Genomic DNA, 22,175 nt, shown 5'->3' with positions numbered 1-22,175 from the left:
CCAAAACCATTTGATCGAAATGTTGCCAAAACTGCGACACTATTATTAGTGATAAAAACTATCTGACAAATCAAGCGGCGCGGTAGCGTCACGACGCCAAGTACATAAAAAAACAAGGTTCCGAGCAATGAGCATCACTGCATAGACGTCGAGCGTTGCCAAATTCATTGCATAAACGTCGAGCACTACCGCATCAAGCGACACGGTAGCGTCGCGACACCAAATACATAAAGAACAAGGTTCCGAGCGGTGAGAGCTACTGCATAGACATCGCGCGCTACCAAGTAGCTTATCCGGAATTTCACGTTACCCTAACTTTCGATTAAAATATCTCAGAAACTAAAGCCTTATGTAAAAATCTAACGACACTTTAATAACATAATATGGATGCAAGCTTTCGATCGCGACCACTCCGAACGCGATTGGTGCAGTCTATCCTGAGATATCGTAATCGTATGCTAGAATTGTGACGTTCCGTTTTTCAGATTCAGGTTCAGACTCACGTACGTATGCTCGCACGCACACAAGCAAAGCTAGTTTGTCCGTCAAGGTGCGTTCACATAAGCGCGTTATGAAGAATTCACACTGCGTCTGATATGTTGAGTATTGAGATATCGCGAATCTGCTTGCGCTGACTTTTTGACAATTGTTTGCAGTTGCGTTTTGTTTGTAGTTGAACTGTTGAAAAGGTATTAATTAACATTTGTTTAAATGAAAAATAGCTAACTTTGCCATTTCTTAAGATATCGCGAATCCGCTTGCGCTGTCTTTTTCAGACTCGTTTCTAGTCGTTTCGTTTGTAGTTGAACTGTTAAAAGTTATTAACTTTTGGTTAAATAAAAAATAGCTAACTTTGCCATTTGTTAAGATATCGCGAATCCGTTTGCGCTATCATTTTCAGAATCGTTTCTAGTTGTTTCGTTTGTAGTTGAACTTTTAAAAGTTATTAACATTAGCATTACCCAGTGTGTACCACGTGAAGGTTGCTGATCGGATTTGCACACCTTTTGGCCCTGAAAAGGACCGATTGCTCCGCTTTATACTAATCCATGAGATGTTCAAAATGTCCTCCAGCATATATATATATATATATTTATTGGTTCCCCTTAGAGTTACAATTTTCCAAATTACATGTACTTCTTATATCTATCTTAACCTAACTTATTTTATCTCCTATCCTATCCACACACGCGCGCGCGCACGGGCACACGCACACGCACGCACGCACACACACACACACACACCCCTCCACTTTCTAATTCCCTAACCTTGGACTTCCGTTTCCGTTTACAAAATTCCTCTTTCATTCCTGCTCTCCATCTTCACTTTCATTCCTCCATTCATTCTTCTCCCCCCTCAATCCCTCCAACTCCCTCATCCACTTCTCCTCCTCTCCCTCCTCCCCCAATACCTCCGATATCCCGTGCAAAGCCCCCCGCCCTCCCGCGAAGCGGGCTGAAAACAATGCCGATACCATCCCATACCGCCCCCTATATCATTCGTTCCTAGTCCCCTGCAGTTCGTTTCTATTTTTTCGGCGAGAGTGTAGGTGGACTTTGCCCTGCATACACATTATATTGTATAAAACAGCTTTGTTCGCTGTTTAATAAATTATATGTTTGTATAAATTAAATCATTTGTTTAATGAATAAAGCCTCGGACATATACGCTCGTTAATGTTAAGCAAGGGATCGGCAAAAGTCTGAAATTGGGCACGGGCGCCCGCGAGTGCCCAGCTGCTGGGCATATCGACAATTGAATGAGACTGCAATTAATGTGTTACTTTTTAAATTATTAATTAAATGTATTTAAAATTTTTAATAAAATTTATTATATAACTTTAATTTATTATTAAAATGCTATGTCACACACGCAAATATTATGTGTTACTATGTTATATATGTTGTTATTTAAGAATCGTCATAGGCCGGTATACATAGTCGAATCTTAATATTTAAGACCATCTTAAGTTTATCTGCAGATGCTGTATGGATCATTTCATTGGCTATGGAGTATCTGAAGATACACTTAAGACGGTTTTAAATATAAGATTCGACTATGAATACCGGCCATATACATATACATATAGTGCGATATATTTGTGGAGGCTGCGAGTGCGTATCTCCGCCCCTGTTTCAATCTGCCTTCTTTTCACTCGCGGGCATCTAACGCATTCAGCTTTGCCTGCGGGCAACTGGGCGCCCGCGGGCAGTGCCCACTTGCCGATCCCTGTTTAAGCGACAGTTGAGTGCTCGTTTTCATCCCGCTTCGCGGGAGCGATATCCACATAAAATAAATAACAAAACTTTGGAGTGACCAAAAGTACTGCGTGGAAGTTACAATATAGACTCTTGCTTTGCGTAGAACCTCGCTTGCTGAAAACACATGCAAAACTATTAAACTTCTTTTGTTAATAACTTTTTAATAAACAACGAGCGCCGGCTAAAACCTTTTGAAGGTCACTCAGGAGGGTCACCTGTATAATATATGTCAAGGTCAAGGTCATTGGAGCTGACTCCCCTATAATGCATAATTACCTATTTCTTTTTCTCTAAGTAAGATGGTGAACTATTTCCCGTCCACCATTTATAAGAATTTACCAAAAGTATGACAACTTCGAAATATTTCGGAAAATACGCATTTTCGTGAAAAACGTTCATATAAAAGTTGTAGGGTATTAAGGGATTACATGACTGTAAAGTTATCAAAACTTCAAAAAGGCTGCATTTGAAGCAGAAGCATTCAGTGTATGAAGCAGGCATGGCAGATTAACGGTAAGAGGAAATAATGCTAGATAACACAGAAAAAATGCGTTTCTAAACTTTACACGCGGTTTTTTCAAAACGGTGTACGATTGCTCAATCTGTATTGATGTAATTGCAATAAAATTTTGCAGATATCTTTGTTGTTATATTCTTTAAGCCTTAACGGACAATTTGTAAAAATAATTTTTTTGTGGGAGTTATAAACAAATTAGTGAACGAATTCAAATTTTGAAATTTTTCGCGAAAATCGACATTTTTTTTTCAAAATTTTGTTATTCAGTGAATTTTCAAATAATTAAAAAATGGCTCCGTTAATGCTTAAGCATTGAAGTATACTTAATGAAAAAATTTTGTTTTTTAGTCTCAGATAATTCAAAATCGAGTTATGAGATACATCGTTTGACTTTTTGTAAAAAAACACTATCAGCTCAGCGGCCTCTGATGACGTTTATAATCATCCTTTTGTAATCTTTATTATTGTTTTTATTAGTTTACATGATAAAATTAAGTGCAAAACAGCAACTTAATCTGATGTTTAGTTTTTTTACAATATGCATCCGAAAATTACCTGCTTTTTCAGGCTGTCACAGTCATGTAACCCCTGAAGTGACGTATCACATAATATTAGTACGACCTTAAAATTTTTAAATGAGAACCCTCATGTTTTATTGGATATTTTTGTAGCTTATCTCGAGAGCTTTTCAAACCATTATAATAAAGTATTGTTCTATTAAATACTTTTCGAGTTATGAGGCTTGAAAGTTACATAGATTCTTACTATAGTGTCTCTACTATATCTCGTAGCAACGCGCGATCTAAAATCTTCGATATCTTAGAAAATATTAGAAAAAATACAAGGGGCGTTATTCTTTTCTTTGTCGCGTGTTTACACGCGTTATTACTAGATATGGTTACTGCCGTGCCTAGAGCACTCTGCCTATTGCGTCGGCGCACAAGATGTGCTCTAGTTTGTTAATTTTAATAAATTAATAACTCTTTTATTATTATGAAGATCACAAAACAATATAGGATTTCTCGGTTCAATTCAATTAGGTTATCTCTATACGAGCGTTATTCAGAATTTTACCAGACTTCGTGTATAATAATATTGATTCTTTCGACACAGGTTAACATATTATTCTTTTTACAATAAGGACTGAAAAATTAAATATATATTTGACCTCGTATATCTGAATAAATTTCAATGATGTAATGATTCTGTCCATATAAAGTTTGTTTGGTGATAACTTTCTAAATTTGTTGAAGTTTTTCATAATTATTTTCTGTTTTTATTTAGAAAACATAAAAGAATACAACAAACAAACTTCTTCTGTTCCATTACTAATGCTAAGCGAGCGAAATATTGGTTTGTAGAAAATTTTGACTACCAAGTTTTTGTAACTTTTGCCTTATGCCTCACTTATCTATTTCACATAATTGTCTTTTCTATTTTTTGCAGAAATCGAGCTTCAGTAAATTTGATGCTCTTACTAAAAAGCCAGTCTTGCATGTACGTTCAGTCGATGCGGGAAAAGTACAACAACAACTGAATTGTGTAAGTTTTTATTTCAGTTATTGTATTATATGGATTGATAAAACATTTTGTTTTTTTAGTTAATTTATATAAAACTGTATGACTTTGTCGAAGGTAAAGATTCCAGATGATCAATATATAACGTATCCAGGGGAACACCGCTTTTCTCGATAGAATTTAAGAGGCACTCCTGTCTTCCGTGCTTTCTCTCAGCTAAGATGCACAGAATGCAATTTCATATAACTTTCTCTACTCGCTGTCGCAAATTCGGAATCCAATAATCATTGCGTACAAGGGTTTCAGTCTTCTCAACGAAGAAATGCTCACACTCATGAGCCCGTCGTATGATCTGCATTTTCCTTGGTACCACGAGTTGATCGCCGCCAGATTCTTTATAGAGTAGATTACCTCGCATCATATAATCTCGTATCTTGTTCTGCAACACTAGCTCTCGAAGTTTCATTACACTGTCATCTTCCTCTTGAGTCTTTCACAAGCGGGCGGTTAGTCCGGCCTAGGACTCGTCGATCAACATACGCGCTGGGGGCGGGTTTCGGCTGAGTACGTCATGCGCCATATTTTTCTCTGGTCGATGCTTTATGCGATAATTAAATCCTTCTAGGAGCAGTGCCCATCTCGCAACGCGTACACAAAGATCTTTTTTATTCATGGCAAGGGTGAATGTGCGACAATCAGTAATAATCGTGAACGGGATGCCTAGCAAATTAAACACGGAACTTCTCTAGCACTCTCATGATTGCGAAGACTTCTAATTCATAGCTAGTATACCTAGCTTCAGCAGAAGCCGTTTTTCCGCTCAAATAATAAATGAGATGAAAACGTTGATCTTCGCTATTCCGTTGGAGTAAATCGCACCATAACACAGAAGCATCAGTATGTACTTCCGTCTCCGCTCCGATCCGATATAAATTCCGCGAGTATTGGTTTTTCATAATTTTAAGCCACATAAACGCATCTCTCTCAGCCGGTCAGAAACAAAACTTAACATTCGCACGCAAGAGATTTGTTGCCGCGCAATTATAGAATACCCGGAGATAACTTGCGGAAGTATCTACTTAATCTGAGAAAACTTTACCTTGTTTAGCGCTTGTGGGATCCGGAAATTGCCTGATTGCCTTGAATTTCTAATCTGAGGGACGCAGCCATTACTGCTTACATGACCTAGGAACTTAATTGTGGTTTGCAAGAGAGAGCAACAACATTTCTTCCAGTTGATTAACAGACCCGCCTTTCTTGCCGTTATTACACCTTTTCACGACTTTTTATGCCGCTCTCAATGATATCGGATGGAATGATCAAGTCGTCTATATAGGCTAAAACTACTCTTTCTCGCATGAGGTCTTTAAATGTTGCATTCACGAATCTCTAGAATACCGCTGGTGAGTTACAGAGATCGAAAGGAACTTGCAAAAAAACTCATAATGGCCATTCGGCATTATAAACGCTGTATATTTTCGACTTGATTCGTCCAACCGAACATGGAAGAATCCATGTTTTAATTCGAGTGTACTGGAAACACGCGCCACCTGTAACAAATCCAGCGGATCTAGTCTGATCTTCGATCAATGGCAAAGGGTATCTGTCCTTGATCATTTTTTTTTATTTATCAATCGATAATCCACACATAGTCTAAACGAATTGTCTTTTTTCTGCACGAGTACCACCGGACTCGCATAATCAGAGATAGACGGTCGGACAATCCCATCTGTGATCCACTGGTCAATTTGCGCATTAATTACATCCTTTTTAGATGCTGACAAGCGCTTCGCGGATTGATACACGGGTTCCTCGTCCTTAAGCACAAGCTTCATTATTACATCCGATTCATAAGTCTTATTCGAGTTATAACCATTCACGAGATTCTTTACCGCTATTCGTTGATTGGGATTTGCAATGTGCGAAACATCCATTGTATTTAAATCGCACGCTTCGTCGCTAGTCACATCAATTTTGAATATTTCTAGTACATCTACACATCTCGCAACCAAATATCATCGCATTTCGAGACGTCATGTGTTGTTTCCGGTAACGGACGGATAGTTATCTTGCTACCTTTGAGATTAACGTCTGTCATGTTAAGGAAATTTGTCCCTATCAACATTCGGAGCATGGTATCTGAAATACTCAAACGCGAATCGGATACGAGTATCCGTCTACAGTGATTTTAGCTTCAAATTCACCTAACGTTGTATTGTTTGAACCCACGCCATCAAATCGCAGCTCGCTAGATCGTAATTGTGAAGAACCAAGTTTAATATACTCATCCGCACGAATCAGACTAAAATCGCTTCCCGAATCTATCAACGCTTCAATCTCGCGACCATTGAGCAAAACGTTTTTGAGATATTTACGATGTGAAATCCCTGATATCGCGCAACTCTCTGTACCTGTCTTCGATTTTTCCTTGACGTGATATGTCCGCACTTTCCACATTTGAAGTACTTAGCACCTTGATCTTTGGTTCTCTCCTTCCACTCACCCTTGGCCTGCTCATTGCCTCGCTTGTCTAGTTTTGAACCTGGTGCGCCAGATGTGCTTCGGTCTCGAAGAGTCATCTTCTCTCGAATGCCTCTAAGAGTCCATCAGTTGTTGCGAATCTCTGGATGCGTGCCTAGTTCCGAAATGTTTCGTCTGGGATGCCGTCGATTATATACTCGAGCATTTCATCGTCGTCGATCAGTACTCGATTACCCATAATGATCTTTTCATGACAATATTCGTGAAATGTTTCAGCTTTCCTCCACGTTTGTTCTTCAAATTTTTTCGCGTCGTTAAAACGTTTTGTCGTCGGTACAACGTGGCTTTTAATTCGTCCAGAAGACAATCGACTGTCATGTATTCGGATTTAGAGTGTAGCCACTCAAGTACTCTTGCTTTTAATCGCATGTTAATAAGTATTTTCGCAGTGTCGTTCTCTAATTTATAGGTCGTTTAAGCAGCTTGATCTGTTTCTCCCAAATCTCATAATCGCCGGATTTACCATTAAAGTTGCTAAACAAGTCCGCTTTTGCTGTTAGATTCGTTCACGGTTGTCCCGGAACGGCATGACACCACTGCTGTTTGCTGCCGCGCTGTCGCTATTATCGTTACGCGTCGAATGTTGCTCATTTCCTGCAGCCTGCTCAATCCGCAGCCCTCTACGCATTGCTTTTAACTCACGATGCACGAACGCTACTTCACGTTCTGCTAGCTTTTTCTCCTTTTTATAAACGTCAATTTTTCGCTGTTGCAAACTCGACGTCAACTGCGCGTACTCGATGTACTAGCTCGTTGAAGATCTTCGATACCGTCAATGTTATCGTTACACTCGTTCCCGACGGATCGGTTTCCATCACTCGCTCGGTTTTCGTACCCGCGCTGTAGTGCGATTCTGTAACTCGTTATTGATGGTTTTCGGTATCGTTAATTAGCGACAACCTATATGAAAGCCACACTTTTCTCCAAGATCGTCCTTGTCATTAACTATCGCTAGTTAACGATACCAAAAACTATCGATAATGAGTTACAGAATCGCACTACTGAATAGCCCATGCGTCACCAGCAACTCTTTTAGCGCGGTTACCGTCAGCTTGCTCGAATCCTTCATCGCGCTTCGTACCGTTCTTTTCTTGCTATTCAAGCGGTACCGCATAATAATTACACTGTCACACTTCGTCGAATCTTCTCAAATGATCGTGTCCTTGAATGTTCCCGTCTGAGCCTCAAATGTAGGATAGAGTATCAAGAAGAGGAATCGGTCAAGACACCAAACAACTGAAAAGGATTTATTAAGAAATACGCTCTACAAAAGCTCTCGGCACGCCACGACTCGTACGCACGCACACTTGCTTCTTTTACTCGCGATTACTTTTCGCTCTCTTCTCTTCTATCGACTTCTCTTCTCGCATCGACTCGCAATTGTCTTACGGTTGCCAGCGCTCACCGTCCGTGGCGAACTCCAAGAATCTACGCGCGGCGATCGCGATGATCTAGTTAGTCTAATTTCCTGTACCTTATCCGGTTTAAAAACTAATCTAGGGGATTCTCCTTTAAAAGTTTATATAATTTTGTACAAAAGTAGATCTTTTTTAATCTTTCTCTAATTAATATTTATTTTTTATCAATGGATATTTTAGTATGTCTTCGAAAAGTAAAAATATTAAGATATATTCACACAGAAGAAAATAATAAAATACACTTCTATTATTTATGTAATTTTATTTTGGAAAGAATAAAGATGCAATAATTAATCAAAAGGAGAAATAATAATTTATAAGATGAACAACGATCTTTAAAATGACCATTAACTGGCAGTGTAACAAATTTAATATTTTTCACAACGTTTCGACCACAGTCTTGGCCCTTATTAAGTGTACAGAAAATCCAATTTACATATTAAAAAACAATATAAAAATATATATATAAATTTTTGATATCACACATAAATATAACAGTGTAAAAACAATCTTATGACACAAAAACCCACATATATCTTAACAAATATACGCAATTCCTGTCAGACAATAGTGACAGAAGATCTAAGGCATACGTTAGCAGCGGTGCACGGTGAAAAGTCGAATGCAAAGGAAAAACAATTCAAGCCTTCTTCAAAATATTATTATATACTTCTGACAAACTATGTATATGTCGTAGGCAAATGGTTATTTTAGGAAAATAGCTTTTGACTAGACAAATGCTATCTGCCTGGTCAAATAGCTTTTATCCGTTTATTTTTGTGTTCAAATGCAATTTTTCTAGGCAAATGCTATTTTCTTAGGCAAATGCTATTTTCTTAGGCAAATGCTATTTGACTAAACCTCTGTTAGGCAAATGGTATTTAGCGACGCATGCATTGATGCATTTGAGAACGTAACATAACCTTACAAAACAATGCATGCTTCTGCAAGGTGTTCTCTTCAAATTCGTCACTTTTCGTCAAGTTATGTAAGTACGTTTTCTTCTTTTGTTGTTATTTAGTAAGTTCTCTCCGGCAATCACAATAAAGTTATTCTCACTTCGTAACTATCATGCAGGCATCTCATTTACATTACATAAAATATCGAGGACTGAGAGAAAATAAATTGGAATATTCAAAGAATTAGCATTTTATACAACATAAATTACTGCAGTCACAATAAAAAACCGGCCTAAGGAACAAGAGAAACGTATTTTGTAAGTATATTAATAGTAAAACTGAAGGAGAGTCTCCTCCTCACCGTTTTCGTTCAAACTTTGCAATAGTATATCTTTTGACGTAAAAATGCGAATACGAGGTAAATATGAAGGAGAGCTCCTTCCTCTCCGATTTCGTTCAAACTTTACAATATCGTTTATTTTGATGAGAAAATGCGATTGCGAGAAGGAAAATTGTCGCTCTCAACTAGGAAAAAAGTTCTAATGTGCTGAAAAATGACAGTTTCGGGGTTAGGATATCTGTCATACGGACGAAATGTAGCGACACGAGCATTCTCTGTGGTCACCTGCGCATGCTCCGTGGCTACATGCTCGTGACAAAAGTGCGCGAATTTGACCGCGTGTATACTTGCAATGCAAATTAGTACGATTCCAAATAGGTTTTCAATTCATGTGAAGCGAGGTTCCACGCAAAGCAAAGTTCTACATTGTAACTTCTACGCAGTACTTTTGGTCACCCGAAAGTTTTGTTATTTATTTTATGTGGAAGAGTACTATAAAAAATTAATAATATTAAAGTAAGAAAGTTAATACTGGGAAAGTATATGCTTGGGTGGAAGAGCACGAGGAGACAGGCTTCGCCCGTCACCTAGTACTCTTCCACATAAAATAAATAACAAAACTTTGGGGTGACTAAAAGTACTGCGTGGAAGTTACAATATAGATCCTTACTTTGCGTGGAACCTCGCTTCACATGAATTGAAAACCTATTTGGAATCTACTAATTTCGCCTTCGGCAAAGCACCCTCCACCTGCACCTCCACTGAAAAAATGTAAACAAACTTCAGGGGGACTACCCCGCCCAAGGTGGACCTCGATTGGCATGGAATGTCCAAGACATGGATTTCGTCGAACCCATGAGGAATCATTACTCAATTATCTAATTCACCCTATAATTGCAAAGTTTAAGCGAAAACGGTGAGGAGACTCTCCTTCAGTATTACCATATTAATTGCTAGTTAATATGTTACATTAATTAAATTAAATTAAAACATCTTGATTCTGAATCTGATAAAATTGTTCTTTAGAAGCAACATGGTAGATAAAGAAAAATATTATTTGCGACTGAATGAAAGATATATCCAAAAGACAGTTAAAAAACCATGGGACTTACAAAAAGTTAATGAGGTCATTGATATATTAAAAAGTTACCAAGAGAAAAAATGTCAAAGCAACACTCGGGAGATGTCGAGCCACGAAAAATATTTGGTGGAAAATATGATCTCTTGGAAATATCTGGCGTATCAAAAGTTATTTTAAAACAAAAGTTCATGGATGATGATATTATTTATGTAACGCCAATTGAAGAGTTTTTCAATAAAATTCATGAACAACACAAAACAACAGGACATGGGGTAAGAGATAAAGTACTTCATAATTTAAAAAAGAAATATAATATTCCAAAATTGGCTGTTGAAATATACGAAGAATTGTGCACGACTTACAATTTAAAAAAATGCAGAAATCTGCTGGTTTGGTGGTAAGACCCATAAAATCGAAAGATTTTACTGTCAGAGGACAAGTTGACTTAATTGATTTCCAATCTTGCGCTGATGGGAAATACAAATGGCTCCTAAATTACCAAGAGCATTGTACCAAAGTTTTATACTTGCGGCCATTACAAACAAAAAGATCTACAGAGGTGGCTTTTGAATTACTTAAGATTTTCCTTAAACAAGGTGCTCCAATTATTTTGCAAAGTGATAATAGACGGGAATTTACTGCCGAGGTAATTAACGAGTTAGTTTTGTTATGGCCAGAATGTACAGAAGATTGTACATGGACGACCGAGGCATCCTCAAAGCCAGGGTTCTATTGAAAGATCAAACCAAGATATCGAACAGATGTTAAGAATTTGGATGGAAGAGCATAAAACTTCTCGTTGGTCAGTTGGGTGTTATTTTGTGTAATGGCAGAAAAATACATCGCTTCATCGTATCATTGGAAGATCACCCTATAAAAGCCTATAAAAGCCTGTACGGAGCAGATCCCAAAATAGGCTTAAGCTCTACAAATATGCCATCAGATCTTCTTGATAAAATATTAATTGAAGAGGACTTAGAAGCCATTAATACAAACTTTATCAATAATAATACAGAGAGTTCACTGAACAATGGCGATGACGACAATGCAATAGTAGAAAAGCTGTTGATTTTAGGGCAGATGACACTATTCAAAAAGTGAAGATAAGTGATGGCAACAGAATTACATCGAAAGTCATAGATTATCAAATACAAACGCATACAAACGTATGCGGAAGAAATTATATACCAAGATAAAGGTCAAGGTATGGACACTGATAAGGACCAAAGTATGGACACTGATAAGGGCCATTGTATGAACTCTAGTGTCTTATACTGCTGTGTTTGTGGCAACGAAAGTACAAGTGTACATACTTGTTCAAAGTGCAACGAAATAGTGCATGTTATTTGCGGTATTTCGTACGAAGATGAGGGATTTGGCAGCCAAGTTGCTTGCAATCATTGTGTCAATGAAGAAAATATTAGAATAAACCGAAAAAAAAACTTGCGAGGGGCAGCTGAAAGGCGCTAAAGAAATGACGAAAAAAAAGCAACGCAATTTTCAACGAAATAGAAACTAGAAAATACATAACGGTAGCTGTTCCGAAATTTGACAGAGGATCCTTGGACAAAAAGAATTTAGAAGGAATTATTGTTGATAAGAAAAATAACGTGTATAAAATAGGTACAAAAAGTGGTATATTGAAAAACTGGTTTACCAGAGGCGACTTAACGTCTGTATCTTCAATTAGTTTTAATTATAATAATATTCCTCAAGAAAAGTTTATTTCTTTAAGAGAAGCCTGCGCTTCCCAATCTATGTTTTCAGGGCAAGGGTTTTCAAACTGTCAATGCCAACCATCAAAGAAACAGTGCAATACAAAACGATGTACCTGTTTTGAGTCTAAACATTTGTGCAATAGTAAATGTCATTCGAGTAATCCTTGCCAAAATAAATAATACAGTTTTATTTTTTCTGATAGGTATAATTTATTTCGTTTAAATTGTTTTTTTGTTATCAGTTTACCTGCTATGATGTGCATAGCGTGCTTATTTAAACGAAGCATACATAATTTTATGTTTGTTTTAATCTACATATGATTAGTGAATGTTAGTTTTTTATAAATAAGGTTACACAATTTTATGTTTGCTTTAAATCTAAATATGATTAATGAATGTTTATTTTGTTTAAAATTTCTTTAAGTTGTGATACGTTTATTTTTTTATTCATGTCTCCAGTGTGTTGCTTACCACTCTTACCACGTTATGTTTTTAGTATGTTTAATAATATACTACTTTGATTATTTATTTGTGTATTTTTTACTTCGACAAACAATAAGTATATCAATATATAATTGTTTTAAAATATATAATACATATTATATAAAAAATAAAATCCTTATAACACAATTAATGATAAATACAAATTTAAAAAGCGAGCGACAATTCATAATAACTATGTATTATTACAAATTTCCCCTTTTATAAATTTATGCTTCAATAAATTTATGCTTTTATATTAAGGTTTTTTGTTTTTTAATTAATTGATTAAGAAAGGAATATGCCCTTGAGAAATACAAAGTTTTAACACTACTTAAAATATTTATGCATTCAAGAACAACAACAAACATCTTATTGTGATTTGATTGATTAAATTCGTATCATTTTCCAATAAGCTCACATTAATAACATTAGCGTTTCTAAAGAATTGCACCTTTTTGATTGTTTTCAATATATTTCAGTTATCTTATTTATTTCTATAATAGATTTATATTAATATTTCATAAATTAATATTCATAAATTTCAATCTAAAAGTATTGTTACATATCTGTTCAACAAGCATAATTTTGGAAATCTTAGCTAAAAGAGGTATAGAATAAAAAATATTGTTTTCAACAATTTGCGATAAAACAATATCTTTGTAAACCGAAGTACTGGAACTTTTCTTATATCGTACTTCTGCTTTATAAAATAAAATTAATTTTCATTTTCCTAAAAAGCGTTCAAGCAAATGTTACTTGCCTAGGAAAATAGCAATTTCACTCAAATAAACAGGTGAAAGCCATTTGACCAGGCAAATAGCATTTGTCTAGTCAAAAGCTATTTTCCTAAAATAACCATTTGCCTACGACATATATACTTCCACTCACAGAACATCGAAATAGTTAAAAATATCCTTACTAATAATGGCTATCCAATACGATTTATCAATAAACATTATTAGTAAGAGGATTAGGCATATTTTGTACAATGTTAATTCATGCAGTAAAGAAACTGATGATAAGATGGATACATACAGATATGAAGATTGTTTTTACTATGCCGTTTTATGATAAAATTAGCGATAATATTAGTAGAATGCTGAAAGATAATGGATGTAATGTGATATTAAGCGACGCGAAGTACATAAAAATAAAAAATAAGGTTCCGAACAATGAGAGTCACTGCATAAACATCAAGCGTTACCAAGTTCAGTGCATAGACGTCGAGCGCTACCGTAAAGCTTATCTGGAATTCATGTCATTTGACAGGTCACATAAACTTATGATTAAAATATTTCAGAAACTAAAACCAATATCAAAAATCTAACGGCACTTTTATTATATAATATTAACACGCCTTTTTTAGAATAGGATAATGTGAATGCAAGCTTTCGATTGCGACCAATTTGAATAAAATTGATGCAGTCAATCCTTAGTCTATTGTAATCATATATTATAACTGCGAAGTTCCGTTTTCCATTTCCAGACTCACGTACATATGTTCGCACATACACATGCAAGCGATTGTGTTCCTCAAGCTTGCGTTCACACATGCATTCATACATGCACGATTTAATTTATTCGTAATTAAAAATACATGGAAAATGTTTTTTCTTACGACAAAGATATAAATCGCATAAGCTATAAAAAATTTTAAATTTACTTGTTTTAAATGAAATCATCGTGATAGCGTCGCAATGCTAATTAGATAATTCTTCTAATTGTGAAATATAAATTATGAAAATTTAAGATATATTTTGGAACATTTACTCATAGAACGAAACCGAGAAAGAAAGAGGGAGGCAGAGAAAGAGGAAATTTTAAATTGTCACAATTTATATTCGACAATTAGAAAAATTAGGAAGATTTGTACGATTAGATAAATCTTCATTATTTAACATTTTTATGGAAAATACAAAAGAATAGTTGGCCCCGAAATGCTAAAAATGCATATTTTGTGTGTGTGAGAGAGAGAGAGAGAGAGTGAGAGAGAGAGAGAGAGAGAGAGAGAGAATTACAAAAAGAAATGAGATCCCTAAAAAAACCTTTTTAAAAAAAGAAAATATATATATGCTAAGTACATAAAACTTCTCAACTTGTCAAAACTCAAAACTAAATATGAAATCAATAATTAACTAGCCAAGTATTTAGAAGCAGTTTCAGTATTTTACCCAAACGTTTTCCATGCATACTCTCTTATTACATGACGACATTGAAGTACTGGCGTGCCCGAATCACATTAAAACGTACTGTCCTACCTATAAGAGACACAAAATCATTTGCGAATCATTATTAAAAATCATCAAGTCAAGAGACACGGTAGTGTCTCGCGCCAAGTATACGCGCAGCGAGACCGCACCGTGACTCTTTTACGCGAAGCGACGCTTTTGCAGACACTCAGATTATTAGATCTCAATAACCGCTGAACGAATCAACTTCTAAGTAGGCTAAATGGATAGCTTGGGGTCGAATTATATAATAAAAGTGTTTTTATTTTTCTTGTACGTGTCCTACGAGCGGTGATGTGGCGATGCAAGGTCTGAAATAGGCAAATTTTCGATTAAGAAACATCGTTATCGTCAGCGTCATCATTGTCGTTTGTACAGTTCGTTCTTTTTCGTCGAGATGGCAGCACCTCCGTTTATACCGACCGGCGGAGATGCTGTTGGTATATCCTTATACAATACAGGTTTAAATTTTAATATTTTTACTATATAGGGTATCTCACTCTATCTTATTATATTATACAGGGGGTCGACTTTTGATATACTATATAGGGTGTCCGATTATAATTGACCAAACCGAAAAACTTGTATCTCTGTTTCGAGAAAAATTTGACACGATAAAGTAAACGTTTTTTATTCCGATGATTAAATTGTGAAAATGAAATTTGCTAAGCTATATTACTTCGCTTTCCTCTTTTAATTTCTATATCACTCAATTATATTATAATTTACAGGTCTCATTTTAAAATATAGGGTATCTCACACTATTTTATCAAGAGACATGGTAGTGTCTCGCGCCAAGTATACGCGCAGCAAGACCGCACCGTGACTCTTTTACGCGAATTTATTAGAAAACTCTAACTTATCCCCGATAACTCTAACTTAACCCGACCGTCATGTGTAAGTCACACGGATATACGGACAGCATCTCCGCCGGTCGGTGTACGACAAGTGTACGACGCGATGTAGTGCAAGAAGTTGAAGTAAGAAAAGATATATTTGCGAGAAAACGAGTGAGTGAGTGAGTGAAAGAGCGAGAGGGCGAGAGAGAGAGAGAGAGAGAGAGAGAGAGAGAGAGAGAGAGAGAGAGTGAGAGGGCGAGAGAGAGAGAGAGAGAGAGTGAATGAGAGAGCGAAAGAGCTAGTGAATGAGAGAGCGAAAGAGCTAGTGAATGTGAGAGCGAGTGAGTGAGAGAGCGAGAGGGCGAGAGAGCGAGTGAATGAGAGAGTGAGTGAATGAGAGAGCGAGAGGGCGAGAGAGCGAGTGAATTAGAGCGCAAGAGGGCGTGAATGAGAGGACCACGTCATCGACGACGACGACGTTGCACCACGTTGATGACGATAGAGAGTGAGAGAGCGAGAGAGCGGGAGGGCAAGAGAACGAGTGAATGAGAGAGCGAGAGAGCCAGTGAATGAGAGACCGAGAGGGCGTGAGTGAGAGGACCACGTCGACGACGACGACGACGATGACGACGAGGAGCTCAAAGCAATACCAGCTTCAGCGTTTGAAAAATGTTTTGAGGACTTACGCGTTGGCACATGTGTATTGCATCCGATGGGGCCTATTTTGAAGGTGACAAAATCAATATTGATGAATAAACAAGTAATTTGTGTTTTATTAACTAATTCCGGATACTTTTTTTACAGAATGTATATTTATATTTATTTATTAAAGGAAATAAAAAACGACGGGGCAAAACTCTTTTTTCTTGCATATATTGACTTCTGTGCATAAATATACTTAATATAATTTTATATTTTATAAACATGTAAGTAAATACTTTTAAAAACCTTGACTGACAGGACTATGGCTTTCATCTCCTCATATATTATAAAAAAGAATAACATACTTCACACTACAAAATGTGTGAAATCACAACAAAATTACCTTTTTAAAAAAAGGTACAAAAAAGCGCCAAGTATACGCGCCTGAAGTTCTTTCAAAAAAGGACTCTACAAAACTAATGATATGAACAAATTGCGCCAACTCCAATGGGTATTTATGCATAATAATGACAGGAAATGTTATCATCTTACAGTTAATGTTATTTAAAATTAGTGATACAAAAATTATAAAAATAATAGATTTAAAAATTAAAGATGTACCTACAGAAAAGATCTGTATTGGTGCAAATATATATAAAATTATTAGTGGAATTTTTCATCAAGGTGAACGTACAATTGATGGACATTATACAAACATAGTACGTGCTAAAGGTACCGAATGGCAATTAATAAATGATTCGAAAGTACAAAAGTGCAGTTGGCCTCGAAATGCTAAAAATGCATATATAGTTTTTGCAGAAAAAATATATATAAAAAATTTTTGCAAAAAGCAATGAGATACCATTAAAAAACCTTATAAAGATGAAAAAAGTACACCAAGTACATAAAAAATCTCACCTTGTATGCAACAAAAAGTTTAAAATGCCATTTATAAAAATCAAAACTAAATATGAAATCAATAGTTAACTAGCCAAGTCCCTCGAAGCAATTCAGTTTGAGTATTTTATCCAAATGTTTTCCATGCATACTCTCTTATCACATGACGATATTGAAGTACGTGGCGTGCCCGGGTCATATTAAAACATGTTGTCCTATCTATAATCTGTACTTAAGTAATGAAAAGAGATATTTATAATCACTTTCTTAGTCTGCAAAACTATAAATGTGTTTATTTTAATATTTTAAACTAACAAGATTTGTGAGTCATTATTGAAAATCAAGATACAAAATACAGTAAAAATCAAGATGCTGTACAAATTTATAAGAATTTTATAAGCTATTTAGAAGAAGACCTGACCATTGCAATCCGGGCACGCCAAGTACTTCAATGTTGTCATGTGATAAGAGAGTATGCATGGAAAACATTTGGATAAAATACTCAAACTGAATTGCTTCGAGGGACTTGGCTAGTTAATTATTGATTTCATATTTAGTTTTGAGTTTTGACAAGTTGAGAGGTTTTATATACTTGGCGTATATATTTTTTCTTTTTTAAAAAAGGTTTTTTAGGGATATAAGATTCCGAAGAAATTAAATTGTGTCATTAGAAAGAGCAAGGACAAACTTCATAACTTACAAGAACAGGCGTCGTTTATAAAATCAATTGTCCCAACTGTAGTGCGACATATATCGGACAAACGAAGAGAAAATTATTTACGCGTATAAACGAACATAAATCTGACATTAGGAAACATGTTAGCAGCCAATCGGTTGTTAGTGAGCACCGTGTAAATAATAACCATAATTTTGATTGGAATGACCCGATTGTGTTATATCAGGAAGGACATTTAAAGAAGAGGGAAATAACGGAGATGTTTTTCATTAAAAGACAAGTCAATGCTATCAACCTCCAGAAGACGGAGAGTTTGTCGGAAGTATATGTATAATAATATTTTGAAGAAGGCTTGAGTTGTTGAGTTGTTTTTCCTTCACATTCGACCTTCCACCGTACAGCGCTGCTGACGTGTGCCTTAGATCTTCTGTCACTATCGTCTGACAGGAATTGCGTGTATTTGTTAAGGTATATGTGGGTCTTTGTGTCATAAGATTGTTTTTATACTGTTATATTTCTGTGTGATATCAAAACTTTATATATATATATTTTTTTAATATGTAAATTAGATTTTCTGTACACTTGATAAGGGCCAAGACTGTGGCCGAAACGTTGTGAAAAATAATAAATTTGTTACACTGCCAGTGTTACGTCCAGAGCTCCGTGAGCTCGAGGGAAGGGCGTAACACACGCCTCTCGAGTTCTGAGACACTCAGTCTCAAAACTTGAGTCGAGCTGACTGAGAGTACCGGCTGTAGGGTCAACGACCAAGGTTGATTTTACCCTTAACTTAGAACAAGTCTGCTCGTTGGTCCCTTTTTTAGGTAAGAGAACTGAATCTCTTTTACCTGGGATAGGACCTGTACGACCTGTTGTGGGAAGGGAATTGATTGAGGTTTATTCAATAAAAATGATTTTCCTTTTTCCTTAAGGAATTAACATATTATATTTGTAAAATATTACGCAATAAAATACATAAAAAAAGAAATACATTAAAAATAACCGCAAATAAAATACATCGAGATAATTTTTTAAAAAGGGTGAAACTATTTACAACTATAACAAATATCTAAATTATGGGTAATCTAAAAAGAAATCCTGTATGAGGGACGTAGGGATTAGGACGGGATACTGGCGGTTCCTGGTAATGAAAGGAACAACGGTGTTAGGGTCGACATGGACAAGTGCGGCCCTTAAACTAGGAACATAGATGGAATCAGGTCCGAGGAGAATAGCATTGGGCGGAAGAGGTAACACAAAGGTGGGAAAAAGATCGAGGATGTGTTCTCGAAAGACTTCGAGACCACGCTCATAGAAATCCCTCCACCCTTCGAGAGAAGGAAAGGATTGACCTGTGGTTAATGGTTCCGGGGATGTTCGTAGAGGAATAGGTTCATCCAGATATTCCTCAAGATCTGGTGAACCAATAGGTGAATACCATGGTGAGGAGAGAACGAGAGAAGGGCAAGGGGAAAAACGTGGGGACAATATCTCCGAGGATGAGAAAGAAGAGTGAGAGGGTGGTGATGATTGTGAAGATGAACTAATTGAGGGAAAATCGGAACTAGGGGACCGCGAAATCTGTTCAATATAACTTCTTTTGCGCGTTGGTTCGCCCGAAGATAGTCTATTTCCCTCTACTGCGTGGGGTTCCCGTGAGTTATTTTCCGGCGGGGAACCCGAGCTCTCGGATCCGCGTTTGGTGGGAGCCATTTAAAAGAAAGGGACAAGTCACGTAAGTTCCAGGGAATATCTGTCGAACGGAGGTCTCCGCGAAAGGAATGGAGAACGATAACCGCGGGCGAAGATATTTACAAGTTGTTAATAATATAATGAAATTCGCTTACTTTCTCGATGTTCAGCGTTGTGGGTTGCAAGTTCTCCAGACCAAGGAGACAGAAAGAAGGCGAGGCGTTAATCTTTTGGCACACGACCGTTAGATTATTGAGACTTGTTTCCGCGGATTTTTCGGAACTCCCGCACAAGATAGTGGTTACTGAGTGAGTCCGTGAGTGAGTCTCTGGGCAGATTGTTGCCTTTGTATATGAGTTCAAAGGACCATGGGGAGTGCTATTTCTTTTCCGGGAATTCACAAACAATTGTTTGCGCAAACCATTGGTTATCGTTTATAATAATTTACTTGGTATCAGCGGATGGGTTTAATACTTACTTTCGTAAATCAAAGAAATCTCTTGGCGGTATTCTTTGATAATTGTTTTCGCGCGTCATTTGCGATAGTTAACCTTTTTAACCCCTAGATGAATAGTTTTCGAACGTCGCGGTAACGAGACGATTGCTTCATTAGCCCAGATTTAACCATGATTTAAAGACTTGTTTTGACCGGACATGTGCCAAATTGCACGGCTCTGATGAGAGCAATCGCTCAGGAATCAGTTAATTATTTCTTTTCCAGGAACCGCGATATCTCTCATCGTGATCCCGAGACCTCCGCTCACGCGAAATCTTTTCGCGCATGGCAACGACGTTCGCTGATTTAATCTTATATAGAATATTATATAAAATCTTTTTAAGAATATTTTACTTTGAAAGCGAGGAACCGTGGAGTCTACTGGACGTAACACCAGTTAATGGTCATTTTAAAGATCGTTGTTCTTCTTATCGATATAATCACTGGCGAAGAATAAGTTCCTTTTATAAATAATAATTTGATGTTATTTAGAAGCAATTAAAAAAATTTTAGGTAATTTTTCTATAAAAATGCTCCTCGATTCGAAAATCATCTAAAATATTGATAATAACAAAATCAAAATAAATAGTAATTTAGAGTAAACTTTTGTTATGTTCAAAGTTTAATGGAAGGAAGAGTTCCTATAAAAAGAAAGAGCTAACTATCCAATTTTAGTTATACGAACATTCATCATTGTTGTTAGACCCGAATGTTCGTCCTTTTTCGAATATATGTAGAAATTGAATCCTTATTGTCCAGGATGGGATCTCATGCCAATTTGGAGAAGTGAGAATTGAAATTCCTGAGTTTTCGGGATAACAAGGGCGTTTTCAAAAACTGTTTCGGACAAAAGTTACTTACTTTTCGACGGAGAATCAGAATCTGCAATACAAAGTATGAGTTTCTGTTTAAAAAATTGGACTTGACCTTCAAATGACTTTGAAAATGACCTCGAATGACCAATATGTTACCGCCATTGAATGGCCCCCTTCCAACCCTGCAACTTTTGTCTGAAACATTTTTCTCTAAAACGCTTCATTTCTGAAATATAAGTCTATAACACTTTAAATGACTCACCCAGTATATAATATTATTATTATATATAGTAATAGTAATAAATATATATTCGCTACCACGCGAATCAATGCACCTTAGTGTACGTATATATGCATGTGTCCGTATGTAGTATAGATAGAGGAGAATCGTCTATTATGAGATATGCTCCTAATATGAGATAATGGAGTTTCTGCTAAACTAGTGAGCACCATCTGTTAATTCCACCATAAACTTATTACTCTTGGTGTAAAATGTATTTAGTGAAAAATTCATTGTTCGTTATTGCGTTTAGCTTTTGCAAAAAAAGGTTTGTGAAATTGTGAACATGTCAAAGGAACTTGAGGTTAGCTTTAAACCTTGTTTATTATATAATAAAGAAATGGTTGGCAATAAATTCAGTATGCAATGATAGAGTAGAATCGTAGTAACAGGAAAATACGCGATTTGTTGAATTGCTTAATTGTAGAGGTTAGATTTCATGATCGCAGAACCGCTAGGCGTGTGGCTCGTATAATGAGATATTCAGGGTACTCTTAATATGAGATAATTATTGCTCGAATATGAAGATTATGTAGTGTAATAAAAAGAAAGAAAAATACTACGTTAAGGTTAAAGAAAAGTTAATACGAATTTATATTACGAATTTTTGTGTATTTAATTTTTATAGAATCTGACTATGGAGGTTAGAGAAACGAGGAAGCGTCGACAGTGGAATCGTGAAGATTTAGTGAAGGCTGTGGCAGCAGTATTTTTATAAAAATATCTAATAAAGTTTTTTACTTGCAATACTGATGTATTTTGCACTTTTAACACCGATTTCTCAAGGTATCTTATATTAGGAGCACACTTTCGCGATCTTGCGTAAAGCTCTTT

The 22,175-nt window shown here is 36.2% G+C and overlaps 1 protein-coding gene and 1 long non-coding RNA gene across 26 annotated transcripts in view; both read left to right on the top strand.

Moving 5' to 3' along the window:
- LOC105279165 (myosin-11) overlaps positions 1 to 22,175 on the top strand; it is a 262,296-nt gene that overhangs the window by 64,850 nt on the left and 175,271 nt on the right. For 22 of the 25 annotated variants that reach the window (XR_003407559.1, XM_026975501.1, XM_026975505.1 and 19 more), the window contains one exon: positions 4,225 to 4,320. The exons of the other annotated variants lie outside the window; for them this stretch is intronic. Coding sequence is in view for 21 of the 22 variants with exons in the window: in XM_026975501.1 (XP_026831302.1) it covers positions 4,225 to 4,320 (96 nt within the window). In the remaining variant the exon portion in view is untranslated. The remainder of the gene's footprint in view (positions 1 to 4,224; positions 4,321 to 22,175) is intronic. 25 annotated transcript variants of the gene reach the window in all.
- On the top strand, positions 10,710 to 13,388 carry LOC105278970. Its single transcript, XR_893851.3, has 2 exons — positions 10,710 to 10,847; positions 10,955 to 13,388. It is a non-coding gene; the product is annotated as an uncharacterized LOC105278970 (long non-coding RNA).

This window comes from Ooceraea biroi, chromosome 2, assembly GCF_003672135.1.
Source record: "Ooceraea biroi isolate clonal line C1 chromosome 2, Obir_v5.4, whole genome shotgun sequence".
NCBI classification, from domain to species: domain Eukaryota; kingdom Metazoa; phylum Arthropoda; class Insecta; order Hymenoptera; family Formicidae; genus Ooceraea; species Ooceraea biroi.
This window is presented reverse-complemented; position numbering and strand designations above follow the sequence as displayed.